This window comes from Caretta caretta, chromosome 3 (genome assembly GCF_965140235.1).
Source record: "Caretta caretta isolate rCarCar2 chromosome 3, rCarCar1.hap1, whole genome shotgun sequence".
NCBI lineage: Eukaryota > Metazoa > Chordata > Testudines > Cheloniidae > Caretta > Caretta caretta.
The window spans coordinates 84,877,560-84,898,712 of NC_134208.1; the positions used below are offsets into that span (position 1 = coordinate 84,877,560).

Genomic DNA, 21,153 nt, shown 5'->3' on the forward strand with positions numbered 1-21,153 from the left:
AAAAAGAACAGAAGTTCTTGTGGCACCTTAGAGACTAACGAATGTATTTGAGCATAAGCTTTCATGGGCTACAGCCCACTTCATTGGATGCATAGAATGGAACATATAGTAAGGCAAAATACACACACGAAAAGGTGGAGTAAGAGGCTAATTAAGATGAGCTATTATCTGTTAACTGTTCTCCGTGTGTGTGTATATAAAAATTTTTTTTCTGGTCTGAATTTGTCGTTTTTAGTTTTTCTGATTAGAGTTCATAATATACAGAAAAATTTGTTTCATGTGGAAATAATGCCTTCTGAGTACAGTAGATACTGTAGATAACTGAGATATAGATATATATTTTATATCGTCAGTCTGTTTCCTTATGTCAGATTAAATTGTGATTTCTTAAGAAGACACAATCTGATGTATTTGTACAGCACCAAGGAAACTGGGGCTGTGATTGTGTGTACAAACTGCATTTGAGTCTGAAGGGGTTAATATGCGACTGGGGGCCAAATCAACCCCACCCATGACACCAGAAGCATGTGTCAGGCTTCAAGGAAGGAGCTAAAAGGGGCAAGCCCCTGTCAGTTGGAGGCTGGCTGGGAAAGGAGATCTTCAGCTCTCTTACTGTGGAAGAGAAACCTGGCTGGAGCCAGGAACTGAGGAAGATTGTAGCCTATCCGAGCTCCTGCAATGGAATGTAGGCTTGGTCCAAGATGGATGCCATGTTTGGCTACCAACAGTTGACTTAAACTTGCATGAGCGAATAGGGTGGAATCATTTGTTTTCTTGGTACACTGTAGAGCCTGGGAGGTGCAAAAAACCCAGAAGGGACAGAAGAGGAGTTTTGTTTTGTCAATTTTGGACTTTGGATGCTGCAGAAATAGTGGAAATGTTATGTACCTAACTGGAGCGCTAAATCTGCTCAACCTGGAAGGTGGTGGAGGCTGGGCTGCATCACACCACAAGATAAGTAGGTGTATAGGGAAGGCAGGCAGCCACAGGGGTTCCAGTCATGACTGGGGCTCTTGGCCACTATGGCAATAAAATAATAATGATGAAAAATACTATCTCTGGGGCCATGGGAAGAGAGGGAAGAAGTAACTTGCTGTAACAGAAACTTCTTTCCACTTCCCAGGCCTTTCCCATCTCTTGTTCAGAAAGAAAATATTTCATAATGAGTGGTATACACTTCCTCTTGAATTCATGGAGAGAGAACAAAATAGGAGGAGTCTGGAATCATGGAAATTGGGCTTTTCCCCTGTCACCCAGCTCCTGCTCAGTGCCAGCAGCAAGACAGTGCTTAGGTGAGATCAGCTCTTGGATGAAGAACAGTTGCCTGAAGCCAAACCCAAGAAAGACAGAGGTGATGCTGGTGGCCAGAGGAAAGTATTTTGAAGAGCGTGCAGCCACAGTGCAGTCTTTGTTCGTTGAAGATCTACAACCACAATTAGTCATGTCAGTCTATCGTCTAGGAGTTCTCTTGAATTCCTCTGACACTAAGTTCTCACATAGCGTCTGTGAGAAATGCTTTCTATCTTCCCTTGACAAGGAAACTCAATTTGATTCTGATAGATGAAGTCCCGACCTTAGTTATTCATGCCTTTGTCACCTCTCAACTGGATTACAGCAATGCAGTGTGCCTGGTCATGAGGGCTTTAGCACTTAGGAAATTCCAGCTAGTTCATAACACTGCAGTGCATCTCCTCAGCAACACAGACTACCATGAGCATAGTCCTCAAGTCTTTACATTGGCTTACCATAGAATTTTGAAGCAAGTTCAAGGTCTTTGTCCTTCTCTTCAAAGCACTCTATGGCCTGGGGCTCTGATACCTAAAAGACCATGGCCAACAATTATGCTTCTGTGGTGCAATGGGTCTCTCAACAATAAAAGTAAAGCTTGTCTGTCCAGGAGACAGAACTTTCTCCGAGTGCAGTTTGAGACTGTGGAAGAACTAATGACTGTCTCGAACCTCACCACTTTCCGCTACAAGTTCAAGGCACAATTCTTTGGCTGTGTCTTCTCTAACATATTGTATATTTATATTTTAAAAAAGAGAGTAAAAAAATAGAATAACACACCCTACCAAAACAAGACACTTCACTGCACACACTTCTGCTTCGGGGGGAGAGGATGAGAGAACAAACAACATGTGATGGATGTGTTCATGTTGCTTAGTGCACACCTGGAAGGCTCTCAGATACTACTGCAATAAGCGTTGTATTAAAAACTTACATGACAGGGATCTGGGTAGCAGAATTCCCACAGTGTCTGCTGCTGATTACTGCATTAGCCTAGGTAGGATCTGATCTTTAATATTTAGGATCATGTGTGTCTCTCAAATAAAAGCCATAAAGATAACTTTTTTTTCCTTCCAGGAATGGTGTCGGTATAATTTAGAAAAAAAATTACAGATATAATTATGAGGAAAAGATGGAAACATAGAAATATGAATAGCTGAAAGACAAAGCATGCTTCATTTGTGCTTCATTTTGTTTTCCAGTAGGTTATTGATTTTCATTCAGTGAGAGCAGCTAGAGCACTTTATCTTTGCTGTTAAATATTCCAGTAATGAAGCACTCTGGTTCTCAGACCTGTATGATTAACAAATCTCCTGTCAGTGTCTTTTTAAGAATATCAACACTCCTGTCAGGAAGCCAACTTATTTTGTATTTTTCACAAAACTTTGCAAATTGTCAAAGTTTGCCAAATATCGATAAATATTATTGCTGATCTCCACACTCTCTTCAAATTTTAAAACCTTAATGTTAACATTGTTTAAAAAAAAAAACCCAGAAAGATGTTAACCAGTAAGCTTATCTGATAGTTTTGCATTGTTATGACCATTGTCTTCTCACACACCCTCTCCACATGCTGCTTTGATCTCCTTCCATGCATTATGTTTTAGGCCCCAATCCTGCAACTGCTACCAAACAGTTGGACACCTGAAGTAAATGTAGGTCTGTGTAGGCAGACTGCTGCACCTGCATAGAGCCCCACTGACTTCAGGGGTCTGTCCACAAAGGTGCAGTTGCACGACTGGGAACTGTTAAACTTCTCAGGCCAAGGATTGTTCTTTCCTTTCTCACACCCTTGCAGTATAAACCACCATGCACAATTTGGACCCTATATAGTGCATAAAAAATGGTGTGCATGTTTTTAGATATGATAGTAGATTAAATATTTATTTTCTATATAAAATACTATAGTAAAGTCAATTCCATGTGTGAATTTTCCCCCCCCATAGCTATACCTACTGGTGGACACGAGGTGTATTAAATCATTTACCACTGCCTTATGATGAGGGTAAGTGCTCTGTGTTTTTTGTTTTACAGAATATTTTGGAAAAATACTGATTATTTTGTTTCAGCCATTGAATGGTTTGCATGTATTCCTTTAATCACAAATTAACAAACTGATGAAAGCTGTGCAGTTATAACAGCTGACAAGGATTTCCTTCTCAATGAGCTATGGGTTTCACTAGCATGTATGAGATGCCTGCATTACAGCTGCCAAATGTCCATCAGTTGTTGAGCCAGATATTGTAAATGTGGTGCTTGCTGTAGACTTGTGGATATGACTTTGGCTTCTATAAATTCACATGCAGGGAAGCATTTTAAATAGTTTTTTGTCTTTCCCATTCATATGTGGCTTGAAGTATTGTAAATTGATGACGCACAAGAATAGTCTAGCTGATAATTCAAATACAATTGGAAGACACATCACCACTTCTCCAGCAGAGAGACTGTTCAAATCAGAAATGTCAATTTAAAAGGGAATCAAATTAGTTAGTTAACTTTTATAATGTAGCCTCTCAAATAAATAAATAAATAAATAAATAAATATATATATATATATATATATATATATATATATATATATATATATATATATATTTTTATATGTCTTGTGCTATAGAAAAAACATATGGAAGTGTTTATTACAGGAGTATGCAAATAGTTTTTTTCCAAATGTGCTAATGATTTGCAACAGACCATGTTGTCTTTTTTTTTTTTCAGTGACATGCACTGAAAATATAGGGAAGTTGATAGTGAAGAAATTTCACAAATATGAAGAAGAGATTGATATTCATAATGAGTTCTTTCGGCCATATGAATTAAGCAGTTTTGATGACACCTTTTGCTTGGCAATGACCAATTCTATACGGTATATTTTGCAGTGTTATAAATCATATAATTTAGATTTCACAATTCTAATACATAACCTGAAACTTACTATGTGCAGCCTTTTTGAATCTTGTCCCACTTTAGTATTTGTTTTTACTTGGAGCCCCCACCACTGTCTTACAGTAGTGGGGCGGACACTATTAGTATGTTACTAATGCATTTGTTCAGGACATACTAGGCAAATTACTCAAAATACAAATCAAATGGTACTATAAAAACATACCTTACCTGTATTAGTGCTGCTGATGTTAGTCAGTGAGAGATTTGAGTAAGTGGCAGGGTCGTGCAGGGTCACAACACTACTCAGATTTGGACCAGTGGTCCCTCCATCTGTGTGATGGAGGGTGGCTGAGCCAGATTTAAGTGAGTGGCATTGCAAGCTGGCACTTGGCCCCCACACTTTTACTATAATTACTGAATTATTAGAAGGTTCACTGCCCTCCTGCCCAGAAAATTTGATGTGCCACCCTAATTGAGAACTTCTGGTTTAGAGCTTTATTCAGCTGGAAAGAGGACATTTACATGTGTGGACTGTTTAGGTAATGTAGACCAGTGCTACTCAAAGTGGTGGTCTGCGGACCGGTGGTGGTCCGCGAGCCATCGGCTGCTGGTCTACGCACATATTGGGGGAAAAAAAATTGCCAATCCCCCACATCAGATAGCTTGAGAAGCACTGATGTAGACTACTTCATTTGAATTCATGCAGTTTTGTCTACTCCATGCCATAGTCCAGACTACAGGGTGTGAATTATAGACTGTTCTAACCTGTTGCTCTCTAACAGCCCCATGTAGACACCTAGATTCTGCTGGCGTGAACTAAAAGGTACCTAGTTCATTTTGAGGTAGTCCCATTTAAAACAGGACTATGTTAACATGAACTAGGTACCTTTTGTGCATGCCAGCAATGTCTATGTGGGGCCTGTAGAATGCAGCTTGTTAGAGTGCTCTACAAGTCACACACTCATAGTCTGGACTGCAGTACTGTGTAGACAAGCCCATTCTCATTTAGGAGAAAAATTGTGTCTGTTCAGATATATTCTGTTTTTATCTCAAGATTGTGTGCGCTTGGAGTTGATTTAAAACAATCAGCTGGAGTGTTTTCCGGCTGGCAGCCATGACACCTTGGATCATGCCAACTGAGTATTTTAAAAAATATTTTGAGCATGCATGCTTTGGCTAATGGCTTTTGTGGAAACGATTTCTAAAATGACCATTTAAACTAATTTGAGAGTCATGAATACCATCATGAAAATAACATTGTTGGGTTTCCATTACCCCCAACCTACTTCACAAGTGACAACTCTGTGCACAGTCATGTTTTGTGGGTCTGTGTGGTACAACTGAAGGCTTCTTAAATCTCTTTGGATTTTAATTTTTTTTAATTTTTCCATGACTGTTTGTGACCTGTAATCAAAGTTTAACCTAGACAATCCTTTTTATTTCATGACAACAACTTTTAAATTCAGAACTAAATGTTACAGGATGTTCAGACTTGTAGATGAGAAGAATTTTCAGCAAAACCTGACAAAATATAATTTTAGAAGCATATTTCACATGTTGAGCTTTATTTTATGGCTGATTTTTTTCCCCCTATTCCAGAGATTTCATGCCCAAGAATGTTGGAATTGATCCAAGTCCATTTACAGTGCGGAAACCTGATGAAACTGGAAAATCAGTGGTGGGGTAAGATTTGCATATAAAATATGGAATTTAAGATATTGTATTGGCATAATAACATCAACATTGTAGAGTACAATGCAATTAACAACAAAATGCATAATTACTTAGTTCAAGATGAGCAATGACTTTAAGGGGACACACAAACCATACGTGGCTCTTGAGTTGAGGCATAAGGCTAAAATCCAAGTACCTACCTGTACTCAAAAAGAGAGTATAAAGGATCCAACGCCTATTTGAAGTAAATGGGAAGATTCTTACTGACTTCAGTGGACTTTGAATCAGGCCTTAACTATATTCATTATAGCATCGGTAGCATCGTGTATTACTGTGTACTGCCTGTGTATGTCAGACAAACAGAATTTATGAAATTGCTTATGTGAGAGTACACACTGAGACATAGTACAGATTAGGAATAGTTTAGAATAATAGTGAAAGTTTTCTGGCATGTATAACAAACATTAATTTGGATCTAAAGCAACTTTGTAAATAACTGTCTTCTCCCCTGAACTAAATCTAAAAAAAAGTGTTCATGAGTTAAAAAGAAAATGTATGGTACACTTGTACTAACAACATTATTTTTAGAAGAAATAGAGATAAGGGAAACTACAGAATAGAAAAGTCCAATATATTCAGGATCATAATGTTGACTAAATTAGTGAATACAGAAAAGAATGCACAAAAATTACAAGATGATATATGGTTATATCTAAGGTTATAGGAAAAAGCAGATGTTACATGAGATAGTATATTATTGATGGAATGTTGTAATATAGTGTATTTTCTAATAAATATGTATGTTCTAAGCGTAGTGTATGTGTTTGCAGTATGATTTAAGTATAATAAATATTTAAATGTGTAATAAATTTCTAAAAAGAAAGCCTGCTGATAGTCATGAGTAGTTTGAGAATGTAACACCAGAAATTAAAGTTAGAATTGCTTTCAGTGTTCTAATATAAAATTAAAAGACCATCTGAAGATCTGGTCTGAATGTTTATCTTAAAAACAGTATCATCATTCTTCTTCAAGTGACTCTGCATGTTCATTCCATTCTTGGTGGTTTGCACATGCACTCCACTCACAGTTGTAAGAAATTTTTCCCACTGGGATGTCTCAAGTGCCCTCTGTTGCCATGTGCCACTGGGTGCTGGTATAAAGGGCCCAGCCACTTGCAAGATCCCATAGCTCCCTCTTTCTGCCACATGACAGTAGTTGGAATTGCTTAGTGCTGTCAGTGTGCTTGTTGTAAATTAGTTGTGGATAGTTTACTAGTTGATTAATACTTAGCTAATAATGTAGATAGGATAAGTTTCTTTCTCAGTACCCAGTTTGGGGTTTTTCCATTTCTTGGCACCAAGGGATGCCTTGGGCACTGGGCTTCAAACCCTGTGTCTCTTTCACTAGGCCTATGAGAAGGAGTGACCCACATTCAAACTTCTTAAAATGTTTAGGGGAAGCCCATACTCAGGATTGTTGTCAGATTTGTAAACACTTTAAGCCTAGGACAGGAAAGACACAGAAGCCAGGCTAAAGTTTTTGCTTAAGAAAGTGTCCCTGAGACCTCTGTCAGAGCCTGGCCATTCAAACTCAGCTCCTAGTGCCTCAGCATCAATTAGGGGTGTGCCTCCTATGTTGCGTGAGGTGCAGTATTGTATACCTTCCCCAGTAAGCAGACTGTCAAGAGAGGAAGGTCGCCAGCACTGAAGTCCTCTAGGTGTGGAAATAAGTAGAGTACAGCCAAAACCAAATACCCCTTTTCTCTGGCACCGCAGAATCCAGCTCCCTTGACTCTGGCAGCAAGGCAGGTACCTTTGAGTCCAGTGCCTGAAGAAGTGCCCTCTACATTTCGATACCAACCATGCTGGAAGCTTTTGCAGTAGCAAGAGATCTGGTGACCCTTTCAGCACAGGTATCTCTGGTGGTGCAAGAGACTGTGCTCTTGGCATCAAAAGACAGATGGGCACCAGCAGCATCGGTGCAGCTCTTGGTACCAAGACAATTTCTTTTACCTCAGCCTTTGTGCACAGTGATACCATTGAAGGAGAAGCCTGCAATGTTGGCTCTACTTTGACACAGAACTGGTCTCTGGCACCATCAGGAGCAGCTCCCCCTTGGTCAGCAGAGGGAGATTCATTCTCCTCTGAATCAGAGATTGGCTCCTACATTTCCCAGCCTTGTAGCTGGTCTTACTACCCTGAAAGGGACCTTTTGGCAAGAGTACCATCAGGCATATGGCTGGGTGGTTGGGGTGTCATTGGGGCTCACCACCAGTCCAGTAGCCTTTCTGGAACCCCTGGGGGTCCCCCACCCCCATTTCCAGATTGTATATGTGGCATTCATGCTCTGTGTCTTCAGAGAGGAATGGGGAGTCTACTGAACAGGCACCACCTGATATAACAATCATATTTCTAAAGGTCCTAGATAGGTTGTAGCCTCAGATAAGCCCCCACCCCTCCGGGACTTGAACCTAGTTCTATGAAAGCTCATGGGGCCTCCATCTGAGCCTCGAGCACATACTGCACCTATCACTGAAGGTGGCTTTCTTAGTAGCTATCACTTCAGCCTGGAGGGTGGCTGAACTTCCTGCTCGGACATCTGAACCATCTGATATAATCTTTGAGAAAATATACTTGCACCCTCATCTGAGATTTCTATGATCTGAGATTTCTTTCTAGAATCTCATTTTCATAGAAACCTGTCAGTTTACAATCTACATTTTACCCAAAACCACATGCCAATAGAGAGAAGCAACACCTCCACTCTTAGATGTTAGGAGAGCTTTGGCATTTTAGGACAGGACTAAACAATTCAGTTTGTCTACTCAACTATTTGTGGCCATTGCCACAACTAGAATGAAAGACCTCCCAATCTCTTCACAAAGAATTTTCTTGGATAACTTGTTGCGTTCGTGTATGTTACGGTTTGGCAGGCATTTCCCTGCTGAGCAAAGTGATGGTACATTCCACAAGATTGCAAGGGTTCTCTGTGGCATTCTTTGCACAAGTTCCTATCCAAGAAATTTGTAGAATGGTGACTTGGTCTTCAGTCCACATGTTTGCATCTCATTATGCCATCACTCGGTACTCTAGACATGATACTAAATTTGGACGAGCTGTACACCTGTCTGTGTACATGAACTCTGATCCCTCCTTCTACTGTATAGCTTGTAACTCACCAAAAGTGGAATGCACATGTGTAATCACTCGAAGAAGAAAAAAACTGTTATTAACCTTCTGTAAATGTTCTTCAAAATGTGTTGTACATGTCCATTCCACGACCTCCCCCCCCTCCACTCCCCACATTGGAGTTGTCCAGCAAGAAGAAACTGAGGAAGCTTGGGGATGGCTGGGCCCTTTATATCAGCATGCAATGGTGTGCAGCAACAGAGGGTACTCAAGCCACCCCAATGGGTACCACTGAGGGGAAAAATTTGATGACTTTGTACGGAGTGCACACACACCAGCAGGAGTAGAATGGTCATGTGGAATGTTCAAAGAACAAGTTATGGAAGGTTAGTAACCTTTTGGGTTTTTTTGTAGACCTAAAAAAGCCATTGGTGTAGATAATTTGCCATATCAGTAATGCTATGACTGCATGCTGTTATATTAACTTCTGAAGTATCTGCTCTTCTATGAAAATTTTTTAGAAGCCATATAATATATTAAGGCATAAGGATGAAAAGATATAAGACATAAGGATGAAAGTGGAAAAAGAATTTCCTTTCCTTTCAAAATAAGGGCCCAATGGGTTGCATAATCTAGTAGATTTTGCTCTTTTGCTCTTTCCAATTTTTGTATTAGACAGTTCCAAGCTAATTTGATTTTCCTTCCTCTCTACGGGTAGTATATGTATGTGTCCCCAAACAAAGAATACATTGTTCAGACATTTCTGTGAGGTCTCATATTTTTGGCATGGAACATCAACTATAGAGCTGCACACAGTTAATTTTATTTTCTAAAGGAACAGTGGCTACTGGTTGAAAAAGGCACTTAACTGTACCTTCGTTTGATGCAATGGACTTTAACATTTTATTGAGGCATCTCTGAACTGTATATTGATTTGCCAATCTCCTCCTTGATTTTTTTGTAATGTTACTTATTAAATCATTTGACTCTGTATCTAAATATTGATTTGTTTCAAACAGCAGAACAACTTGTTCTGTTTATTTACAAGGATTCATTCTTAGATCTCTGGTCTTCCCAGTTTAAATATCCTCATGAGCTTCTGTGCTTGAAGTGTGTTTTAAAACATTGGATGAAGTAGAGTATCCTTTTTTGTCCTTGTGTTTTCAGTCTTAAAAATCCATTTGCAAAACACATCATTATTGTAATTTTCCAAAGGGAAAATTACTAGTGGTAGCTATCTACAAAGAGGCTATCAAGATGCTTACGCTCTACATAGAAATCCGAAGAAGTGATAGTGTGCCTAGTCTGCTGTGAGTGACAGATCAGAGTAATTGTATGCTTTTTCCAAAGTGTAGCACTAAATTGCCAAGGGTATTACAACAGTTCCATGCTGTTGGTTCCATATTTCTAGGGCATTACCGAGTCAGGATGTCTTGAACTTAGTTTGGAGTCATTAAAGTGGAACATCCTTTATCAATTGCTAAGCTGTAAGTACCAGCAAATGCTTTTGTTGTTTCTTCCACTTCCTTCATCTGACAGATCTGCACTGAATAACTCCTTCAGCTACCATCCTCTTTGTCCAGTCTTCTACAGTGCCATTGAGAACCAGGAAAAGTCCCTAAACATTCATACCTTAAAGCTGAATTAAATGGGTACCTGATGATTTCCTGTGTCACTTAAAGCTGACATAGACAGGTTTATGCCAACCTCTGTTGATGCCACAATTGAGCGTGTGGCCACTGAATAACTCCTTCAGCTACCATCCTCTTTGTCCAGTCTTCTACAGTGCCATTGAGAACCAGGAAAAGTCCCTAAACATTCATACCTTAAAGCTGAATTAAATGGGTACCTGATGATTTCCTGTGTCACTTAAAGCTGACATAGACAGGTTTATGCCAACCTCTGTTGATGCCACAATTGAGCGTGTGGCTGGGGAAAATGGGGCATGACTGAAGCACTGCTATACTCCAGTGGTCCCCTACTAACCACATGACCCTTTGAGTGCTGTTGTAGCCAGCGGAACTTAGAACAGCTGCAAAACTGCTCTAACTTGATTTTTGAGACTGGACCTGTGCCCAGTGGTCATGGGATAAGGAAGCAACAGTGATGGCTTAGAGACTCCTTTACACCCACCTCTTTTTCCCAGAGTGTTGCATATACCAAGTGGACAGACCCAAGAATCCAATCCCTTAATGTTTTATTCCCTTGTTCATTGCATACTTTAATTTATCAATCTTAATCTTGTATGAATGTTCATTTAAAGATGTTCCCTAATACAAAGCAGTGGATTTTAATGTTTTTGCCATTATAAAGCCATAGTGCCTGGTTAATCTAATCATTAGTTCTAGTTATGCTTCATATGCAGCCCAGAGAAGAAGGAAAAAAATAAATAAAAGCACAGCAGGATGTGAGTAGAATCAGATATTGCTGGAGGAGGTGTGTGGATTCTGTGGCAGTGTTATACTCAGTTTTTTTTGTTCGTACTTCTATAAATTTTAAACTTAAATTTTCTTATTTATTACTTTCCTTCATAAAAAGTTGTTTAAAATTGCTTTTATAAAATATCTTCCATGTTCCACCTCAGAGGTGACTGCATGTTTAATGATGGGTGAGGTGATACATATATACACAATGTATAAAGCACTCTGAGATTCTTCACAATAAAAAAAAATACATAAATTAGATATTTTTATATGAAAAATCAGTTATTCAGAGGCTTATTACAATTTCCCTCCTCACCTTTGCACATTTTTATATTTCCGTGTTTAAGAACATTGCAATATAATAATGTATTTTAAAAATATTTGTATATAGCTTATAGTAGGGAGAACTGGTAGTGACCCATATATTTAATTGTCTGTACACTTTCCATTATACAATTCTTGGATTATTTTTTCTAATTTAATTTGTTTGTTTTTGAGAAACTCTAATCTCCATAGTTTCAGCAGGCCATAGAAATTCATCAAAGAAAAAGTCTTCAGGCCTGGTTGTAGCTTATTTCTTGAGTGCACCCTCTGCTGAATAAATGGGCTAATATAAAGAAAACAGGACAGAATAGTAAGCTCTCTGTTCTTTATCATCTAGCCTGGAAAGATCCCTTATAAGGTGGCTTCAGATTTCTGTACAGAAACAATAAGGAGACATTGACATGATCGGGGAGGAAGTGGAGAGGAAGATGTGTTTATCAGCAGTGTTCTTTATAAATTGAAATGAGGGAGACACTAGCTATGGCAGGAAATGACCAAAGCTTTTCAAGGATTGTAGTGTGAGAAAGTGTGTAGTTAGGAAAAAGTGGGTATATTGATGGTTAAAAAAGAGGAAATAAAAGACTGGAAAAGGGGAAGGAGGAGAGAAGTCAAGGATGACACCAAGGTTGTGAACCTAGGAACAGGAGAGAGAGTGGAGGTGTCAATGGTATTGAAGACACAAGGTGATTGAGAGGGAGAAGGAGGAAAGATGATAGAGCCAGTCTCTCCAAAACTGAGTTTAAGACCGCTATAGAACATCCAAAAGAGAATGTCAGACAGTTGAAGATGTGAGCATGGAGTGCTTAAAGGGAGTTCTCTCATTTTAAGACCAGGGAGAAGGTGGCACTGTTGGGGAGGAGGAAAGTCATTAGCACTATCAAGCAGTTTTATGGCTTTGTTTTTAAACTTTCAAGACCTGGGAAGAGAATGACAAGGTTTGGTAATGCCAGGTTCAATCACGAAAGACAATGCCAAGTTCAATGCCAGGTTCAGTCACGAAAGGCAATCAAGAGAATGACAAGGTTTGGTAATGCCAGGTTCAATCACGAAAAATACATAAAGTTGTTTAGAAAGAAGGAAGAAGAAAAAGTAGGGATGAAAAAAGAAACTGAGCAGAAAATGGAGGTAAGCTGGCATAATCATGAAAATGACTTCAGACATTCAGCTGTGTGAGAAGAGGTACAGAAATAGTGAATACCCTGGGAAAAGAAAAAATAGGGGATTCAAAGGGTGGGCAGAGCCCTCCCTTAAGAAGAACAGAAGACGTTCAGAAGGTATCAAGTATCAGAGGGTAGCCATGTTAGTCTGTATCCCCAAAAACAAGGAGTCCGGTGGCATCTTAAAGACTAACAGATTTATTTGGGCATGAGCTTTCGTGATTAAAAAACCCACTTCTTCAGATGCATGGAGTGAAAATTACAGATGCAGGCATTATTATATTGACACATGAAGAGAAGGGAGTTACCTCACAAGTGGAGAACCAGTGTTGACAGGGCCAATTCAATAAGGGTGGATGTAATCCACTCCCAATAATTGATGAGGATGTGTCAATTCCAGGAAAGGGAAAAAGAAAAGGAGTACTAGTGGCACCTTAGAGACTTCTCTAAGGTGCCACTAGTACTCCTTTTCTTTTTGTGAATACAGACTAACACGGCTGCTATTCTGAAACCTGTCATTTAGGAGAGGGAAAGTTGCTTTTGTAGTGAGCCAGCCACTCCCAGTTCCTATTCAAGCCCAAATTAATGGTGTTAAATTTGCAAATGAATTTTAGTTCTGCAGTTTCACTTTGAAGTCTGTTTCTGAAGTTTTTTTTTGTTCAAGGATGGCTACTTTTAAATCTGTTATAGAATGTCCAGGGAGATTGAAGTGTTCTCCTACTGGCTTTTGTATGTTACCATTCCTGATGTCCGATTTGTGTCCATTTATTCTTTTATGTGGTAGAATATCTCCTTCTACCCTATGCCAAATGAGATGGTAACCAAAATTCAGGAATGTATGTATGGTATATTTAAAAGTATTTTGTGTTCATTTAATAAATGTCTGCACTGTCTCTCTCCTTTGAATATATAGGAACAAAAGTAATAGAGAAGAAACTGTGCTGCAGCGTAAAACAGCTGCTAGTGCCCCTCCTCCCCCAAGTGAGGAAGCAGTGTCAAGTAGTTCTGAGGATGATTCTGGGACTGACAAAGAAGATGAGGGAGCTGTTTCTCAGCGTTCAACTCCAGTAAAGATAGCAGATACAGGCGATAATATAAAAATAACAGAGGTGAGAAAATTGCACTGGCACACATGAAGGGAGACCATCAACTTAAAATACACATTTCTTATGAAAATATTTTACCTACTGTTACCTGTAACACTTAATGTTCCTGACATTAAAAGGGAAAATTATTTTCTCCAGTTTATTTGCTTTATGCATCTGACAGCATTTAGTGAACCCGATTATACACAATTGTCAGTTTCCTTGTTTGTTGGACCCTCTCAGAGAGCATTAGGGTAGAAAATGACTTTTTTAAATAGAAAATGTGATTCTAAAGTCATAAAAACTGGAAAGGGATTCAGGGCAGGTATAGTATCTAACACTACTGTACTTATAACTCATGTTTTGAAATTGACTAGATTTCAAGTTGAAAGTGTTCCTTTGAGGACTTTCTTGGTATCTGAGTTCTGAATTGTCAAGCAGTAACTTAACAGTCTGAGGTGTTGAAAAATGGTTTAATAAAACTAAATCATCAGATAATATTACGTTTGGAAGGATTAGATTTTGATTGGAAGATGTCAGTAAACATCAGTTTCACTGTATACACACACAGAACAATGAAAAAATATTTCTGTTAGTGCTATTCAAAATTTACAAATATGTAAAGTAAGAACAGTTCTGCGTGGGAACTTATTAGAGTTGGGTTTAAGGATATTTACTTTATATATTCTGACCTGATGTTGCCAGTTTGTTTTTTTAACAGTTATAAAGCTTTAACTTTTTGAATCTCAATATCTACTGTCATTAAATAATTATTGTCTGACCCCACCATAATTTCCGGCAACTGTGAAAATTTAAACTGATACAAAATGCTTAAAAATAAACATAGATATTATCTGTCAAAATCATAAAAAATTAGAATCATATTCTGATAAGCTTAGATAATACTCTGATGATTATTTCAATAAAACACAAAATCAATAGCAGTATGGCAGTGAAGATTGTTTGCCAAATATTTTCATATTATTGTGCTAACTCCTACTAATTAGTTTTAATTATTTTCATTGCAGTAGCACCCAAAGATCCCAGCTAGAATTGGTGCACGGTTGTAGACTAACGTATAGGAAGACACAGTCCCTGCCCCAAAGAGCTTATCTAAATAGATAAGACGTACCAAGCAAAATGGTTAGTGATGGTTGGCAAATGTGAGATGATGCTGTTACAATCATCTAGGCTGACTTCCTGCAGAACACAGGCAGCAACCTCACCCAGCAACTTCTGTATCAAGCCCATAATTTCTGCTTAAGTTAGAGTAAATGATTTACAAAGATATCCAGTCTTGTTTTAAATAATGGAGTTGGGGATTGGTCCTGCTTTGAGCAGGGGGTTGGACTAGTTGACCTCCTGAGGTCCCTTCCAACCCTGATATTCTATGATTCTATGACCCAGAAACATTTTGTGCCAGCCAAGGGAGCAGAATTTTTATTCACACAACTCCCCCAAACTCCTTAGTAGCCCAAGCTGCCACTTCATAGAATCATAGACTATCAGGGTTGGAAGGGACCTCAGGAGGTCATCTAGTCCAACCCCCTGCTCAAAGCGGGACCCAATCCCCAACTAAATCATCCCAGCCAGGGCTTTGTCAAGCCTAAGCTTAAAAATATCTGAGGAAGGAGATTCCACCACCTCCCTAGGTAACGCTTTCCAGTGTTTCACCACCCTCCTAGTGAAAAAGTTTTTCCTAATATCCAGCCTAAACCTCCCCCACTGCAACTTGACCATTACTCCTTGTTCTGTCATCAGCTACCACTGAGAACAGTCTAGATCCATCCCCTTTCAGGTAGTTGAAAGCAGCTATCAAATCCCCCCTCATTCTTCTCTTCCGCAGACTAAACAATCCCAGTTCCCTCAGCCTCTCCTCATAAGTCATGTGTTCCAATCCCCTAATCATTTTTGTTGCCCTCCGCTGGACTCTTTCCAATTTTTCCACTTATAAGAGCAAGCAACATAAACTAAAGTCCACCCCTTCCAATAAGGAAGCCAAGCCCAAACACTTAAACCTATTTTTGAGGAATCTTTTTACTTCAACCAGTATGCAATTTTGTATAGCCAACTGTCAGACATTATTGTCCAAGTACCATTTTATTAGTTATCCTAAATTCACAGAATTTACTGACAGACTCCCTTAGGAGGACAGGCACAGTGGGTAAATTGATTGCCAGATCGTCCCTCCCAGCTTTGCTGCATCAGGCACAGCCTCCAGATGGATGGTGACAGCTGTTGTCACACATCGAGTGTCATGGCTTCATTCCTCCAGATTCCTCAGGGAAGTCCAGTCTGCAGTGGAGGATTTGCCCTTTGAAGGGAACAATGTCTTCAGTGAGAAGACAGATGATTTGTTACTCCTGCAACCTTCCATGAGTGTAACCCTCCACTCACTGGGCATCTACATTCCAGCTCCAAAGAAGAAATACCACAGACCACACACACACAGGCACAACCAGTACTGTAATCATTTTACCACCCAGAGTGGTTATGAACTACCATAGAGGATGCAGTGGATCAAGTACAGTGCCCCCCTGTAGCAGATCGCAGACTCATCAGTGTGGCGCCTCCTGCTGATCATCTTGGAAATTAGTTGGAGCGCCCTCTGCTGGCCGGTGTCTCGCCTGCCATAGGCCCTGTGTCGCTCCTGGACCCCGGTGCCCCTTTACCTTGGGGTTCTGCCCCAGCAGTACCCCCACAATCTGGGTCTCCCCTCCCAGGGGAACCCCCTCCTTCTATGCCCACCTTGCCCCAGTGGCTACTGCCAGTCATCATCTAGCCTCCACTCACTGGGGCAAACTTCAGTCTGTCATGGCCACTCATCATTGGCAAAGAGGTTGGACCAGCTGCCTCTGCATAACACCAGGATGCACCTCCCAGCCCCAGTACCCGCATAGGCCTTTATCAAGGCCTCAGCCTGGGGAGTTGCCAGGCTGCAGCTCCCCAGCTCCTCTTGCCCTTCCCCAGCACTGCTCTGCTCCAGGTACTCTATTCCCAGGTAGCAAGGTCCTCCCACTCCAGGATAGAGTGAGACGCCCCCAGCCCTCTTATCAGGGCCAGCTGAGCCCTGAATGAGCTGGCCACACCTGTGGTCAGCTACTCCGCCAGCCTCCCTCAGCTGCTCTTAATCCCTTATCCCAGCCGCAGCCCTCTCCAGGGGTGCTTTTAACCCCTGTTCCGCACGAGTGGGGCAGCCGCCCCACTACACCTCCCCCTTCCCTCCTTCCAACCCCAGCCTTTTGCTAAAATACATTTTTGACAGGACCTTTGAGAGCAGTGAAACACTCCATATGCTACATTCATCAACCCAAAACTCTGATACCCAATTTGGTGGCCATCTATCTCATTTCTCCCAAGCCTGGCAGAGGATAATGACAAATGGGTTCTCAACATCATTCATACCCCTACACCATAGAATGCCTCTTTCCCATCCTCCTTCAGGGACCACTCTGATGAAAGGATATTAATTTAAGAAGTAAACTCCTTTCTTCATCAGGGTGCTGTAGAGCTGAGGCTGCCTCCAAATACTAGGGAAAGTTTTTACTCAAAATATTTCCTCATCCTGCAGAAAAAGGGAGGATGAAGACCCATCTTAGAATGCAAACAGCTCAATATCTTTATCTGTAGATTGATATTCAGAATGGCCACCTTGGCATCAGTAATTTCTTCACTGAATAAAGACGAGTAAATCACAACTCTTGATATGAAAGATGCCTGCTTCCACATAGACATCTACCTCTCACATAGAAAGTTCCTTAGACTCACTGTAGGTCTGAACCACTGTCAATACAAGGTGCTCCCCTTTAGCCTTGCACCAGACCCAAGGCTACTCACAAAGGTACTATCAGTAGTAGTCTCTCATTTCTGAGACCATGGACCATCAGTTTTCCCCTACTTTGACTAGCTACTGATTGAGAGATTTCACCAGGTGGTACGACAGCAACCTCGTTCCTGCTCCATTTTCCACATTCACTGGGACTCTATAAATATAAAATCCATTTTAGGTCTCATGCAAACTGTAGAGTTTATCAGGGCAATAGTGGAATCTATCAGTGCTACAATATACCTTCCTCAGGCCAGACACCAATCCATAAAGGAAGTTGTCATTCAACTCAGACTGAGTCCATGGGCTTCAGTCTGTTCATGTCTCAGCCTTCTAGGTTACATGGTTTCCTGTATGTGTAAGACCCTTTGCAAGGTTTTGACTTCATTGCCTGCAAGCTTGGCTTCAGACGGTATACACATCAAATAAGTTAGTCTCACTCCCACACAGGGCATGAGCTTCTTTAGCCTGGTGGGAGACTAAGGAGCAAGTGTGTGTGTGTGTGTGTGTCCCTTTCATTCCTCCCAAATATGAGGAGAGATTGCGGGGTGCCCATCTAGATGAACATACAGCACTGGACGTGGACTCCCCAGGAGTTCATGATGCACATAAACCTCCTAGAACTTTGAGCAGTCCATGAGGCCTGCAAACAATTCCCACCACTCACACAGACTTGGCATATTCAAGTGATGTCACACAACATGGTAACAGCTTTCTACATCAACAAACGAGGGGGAGCACAATCGCCCCTGTCTGCATAGAGGTTGTCAATCTTTGGAACTGGTATATTTGTCACCAGATCATTGTGTCAGCAGGACATCTCCCAGGGATTCATGACACACTAGCAGACATAGTCAGCCAAGTACTCCTCTGGACCACAAATGGGATATTCACTATTCCATGGTACAGAGCATATTTCATCAATGGGAGTCTCCATCCTGGGACTTGTTTGTGACCCAGGAGAACAGAAGATGCATGATCTACCATTCCAGGGGGGCACAAGGTCAGGACTCAGGGGAGACACACTTCATTTCCCTTGGTTAGGACACCTAATGTTAATCCTCCCTCCCGTTACACCATACCTTGCTTTCTGAGGAACATCAAACAAGATGAAATTGTGATCATCCTGATTGCTCCCAGATGGCTCAGGCAGTTCTGGTTTCACATCATTCTACAATGCCTGCACATCACTACCCAGTTCTTTCTGGATATTTTGACCCAAGACAAGGGCAAGGTCAGGTATCCCATTCTGGCGTCCCTTCATCTAATGGCTTGGTGTTTGGATCAAAACTAGAAAGACCACGTTCAGAACCACGTTCTTTCCCTGAGCTCAGTAAGCGTACACTTAGCAGCTATCGGTGCTTGTCTTCCTATTGATAACCACTTCATCTTCACTCATCCTGTGACAGTACATTTCCTGCAAGGCCTAAGCAGAACCTTTCCTTTTGTGAGAAAACCTCCTGTGCCATGGGACCTCAACCTGGTCCTCTCAAAGTTAACAAGAACTCTGTTTGAAACCTCTACCCTCATGCACTCTAACCGGTTTGTCTATGAAGGTCATCTTTCTAGTTACCATCACCTCAGCTAGGTGAACTACAGGCCCTTATGGCTGATCCACCATACTCTGTCTTCCATAAAGATGAGGTTTCTCTAAGACTACATCCAAAATTTACCCCCATGTAATCTGTGATTTCTGTCTAACTCAGACAATTCACATATCTTTTTTTCCTAAACTGCATGCTACCAGCAAGGATATGTTCTTATAGGAGACTTCATTCTTGGAATGTCCATTGAGTGGTGGCTTTCTACCTGCAAAGAACAAAATCTTTCAGGAAATCACCTAGACTGTTTGTATCATTTGAAGAACAGATGAGAAGGGAAGCAGTTTATTCCCAGAGACTTTTCAAGTGTATTTCAGCATTCATTCTGCTGTGTTATGAGTTAACAAACATTCTACCACCACCACAAGGTGTGAGTGCATGCTCGACTAGAACCAAAGCCACTTCTGTAGCTTCACTTTGAGACATTCCTGTCATTGAAATCTGTAAAGCGGGAACTTGGGTGTCTGTAAACATACTTTACAAGACATTATGCCATACTACAATCTTCATCAACTGATGCATCTTTTGGCACAACAGTCCTCCCTTCATTGATACCACACAAGTCCTCACACCCTACTCCTCAATGAATTATCAGTCACCTCCGTGGACCATCGCTCAAAGAGAGGTTACTTACCTTGTATGGTAAGTGGAGTACTCTGAGATGTACCCCTGGCCATGAGGAGCGTTCAGTAAATGGCAAGCCTGCTACAGTTGGAATCTTTATGTACCTCAAGTGACCTTTAGTTATCTCTGGTAAATTTTTTGCTTTGAACTGAGGTTAATTAATGGCCAGTGGTAATTTGCTTTATGGGCTTATATGCACGTGCTATTACTGGCCACACAGACTCACCTACCTACCTCCCTAAAAAGGCTAGGACAAGTCTTTGCTGGCAGGGTCCCCAGCATAGGTATTCAGATATCCAGTTAGAGACAAAAAGAAAAAATGTATTAGAAGGAAAAAAAAGGCTGCTCATCAGCTTGATTGGCCTGTGGCGCCTCAGGAACTGCAGTTGGAGAAACTAGGAGACATCTCCTGGCTCAGGTACTGTAACACTAGCAGGCATTGTCCTCCAATCAACTGGCTAGCCTGCTTGTCTGTCTCTGCTTTCCTTGGCAGGCAAAATAGGGGTATTAGCTGCCTAGTTGTAATCGTGGTGCCTTAAGAGGAGACACTTTCTTCCTTTTTTTACCTGGTCTTTTAAGAGTAAAACTCTGGCTGGTAGCATCCCACAGGATCTCTCAGGTAATCTTCTCTGGTCAAATTGGGGTCACAGTTTTTGCACCCCAACTGCATTGCCCAATCCTGATCAGGTTGACTGGGCCACCTTTGGGTACTGGTTCTTTGTCAAGTCTGAGTCTGTGTTTTCCCAAGTAAATAATAGGGGAATAACAGGAGACAATGACTCCACCAAAATGATCTCAACGACCCCTGTCTGGGTGAACAGTCAAGACTCTGAAATAGCTTCTTGACTATTAGAGCCTGGTACTTTCCTGGTAGTAACTTATGAACCATTGTCCTCTGACTCAGAAAAGTTGTTCTCTACTCATTCATTCATTGCATGCTTACATTTTCTCAAGGCTTTAAGAACCACATGGCCAAAGTAAGAAATTACAGAACTGTCACTCTACTGGGGCACTGGCAAACAGTATGTAAGGTTATTTTGCTCTATCAAAGCTCAAAGTCAAACTGCTTGTTAAATTCATTAACATAAACTTTAATTTGTTGTATTTTTAGTAAGTTTATATTTAATGTCTACATTGT

General features: G+C 40.7%; 1 protein-coding gene across 2 annotated transcripts in view; it reads left to right on the forward strand.

Annotated features, from left to right (window-relative positions):
- FIG4 (FIG4 phosphoinositide 5-phosphatase) overlaps positions 1-21,153 on the forward strand; it is a 167,769-nt gene that overhangs the window by 90,958 nt on the left and 55,658 nt on the right. For both annotated transcript variants that reach the window (XM_048844824.2, XM_048844825.2), the window contains 4 exons: positions 3,234-3,292; positions 4,006-4,153; positions 5,773-5,856; positions 13,793-13,988. In XM_048844824.2, the coding sequence (XP_048700781.1) occupies positions 3,234-3,292; positions 4,006-4,153; positions 5,773-5,856; positions 13,793-13,988 (487 nt within the window). The remainder of the gene's footprint in view (positions 1-3,233; positions 3,293-4,005; positions 4,154-5,772; positions 5,857-13,792; positions 13,989-21,153) is intronic.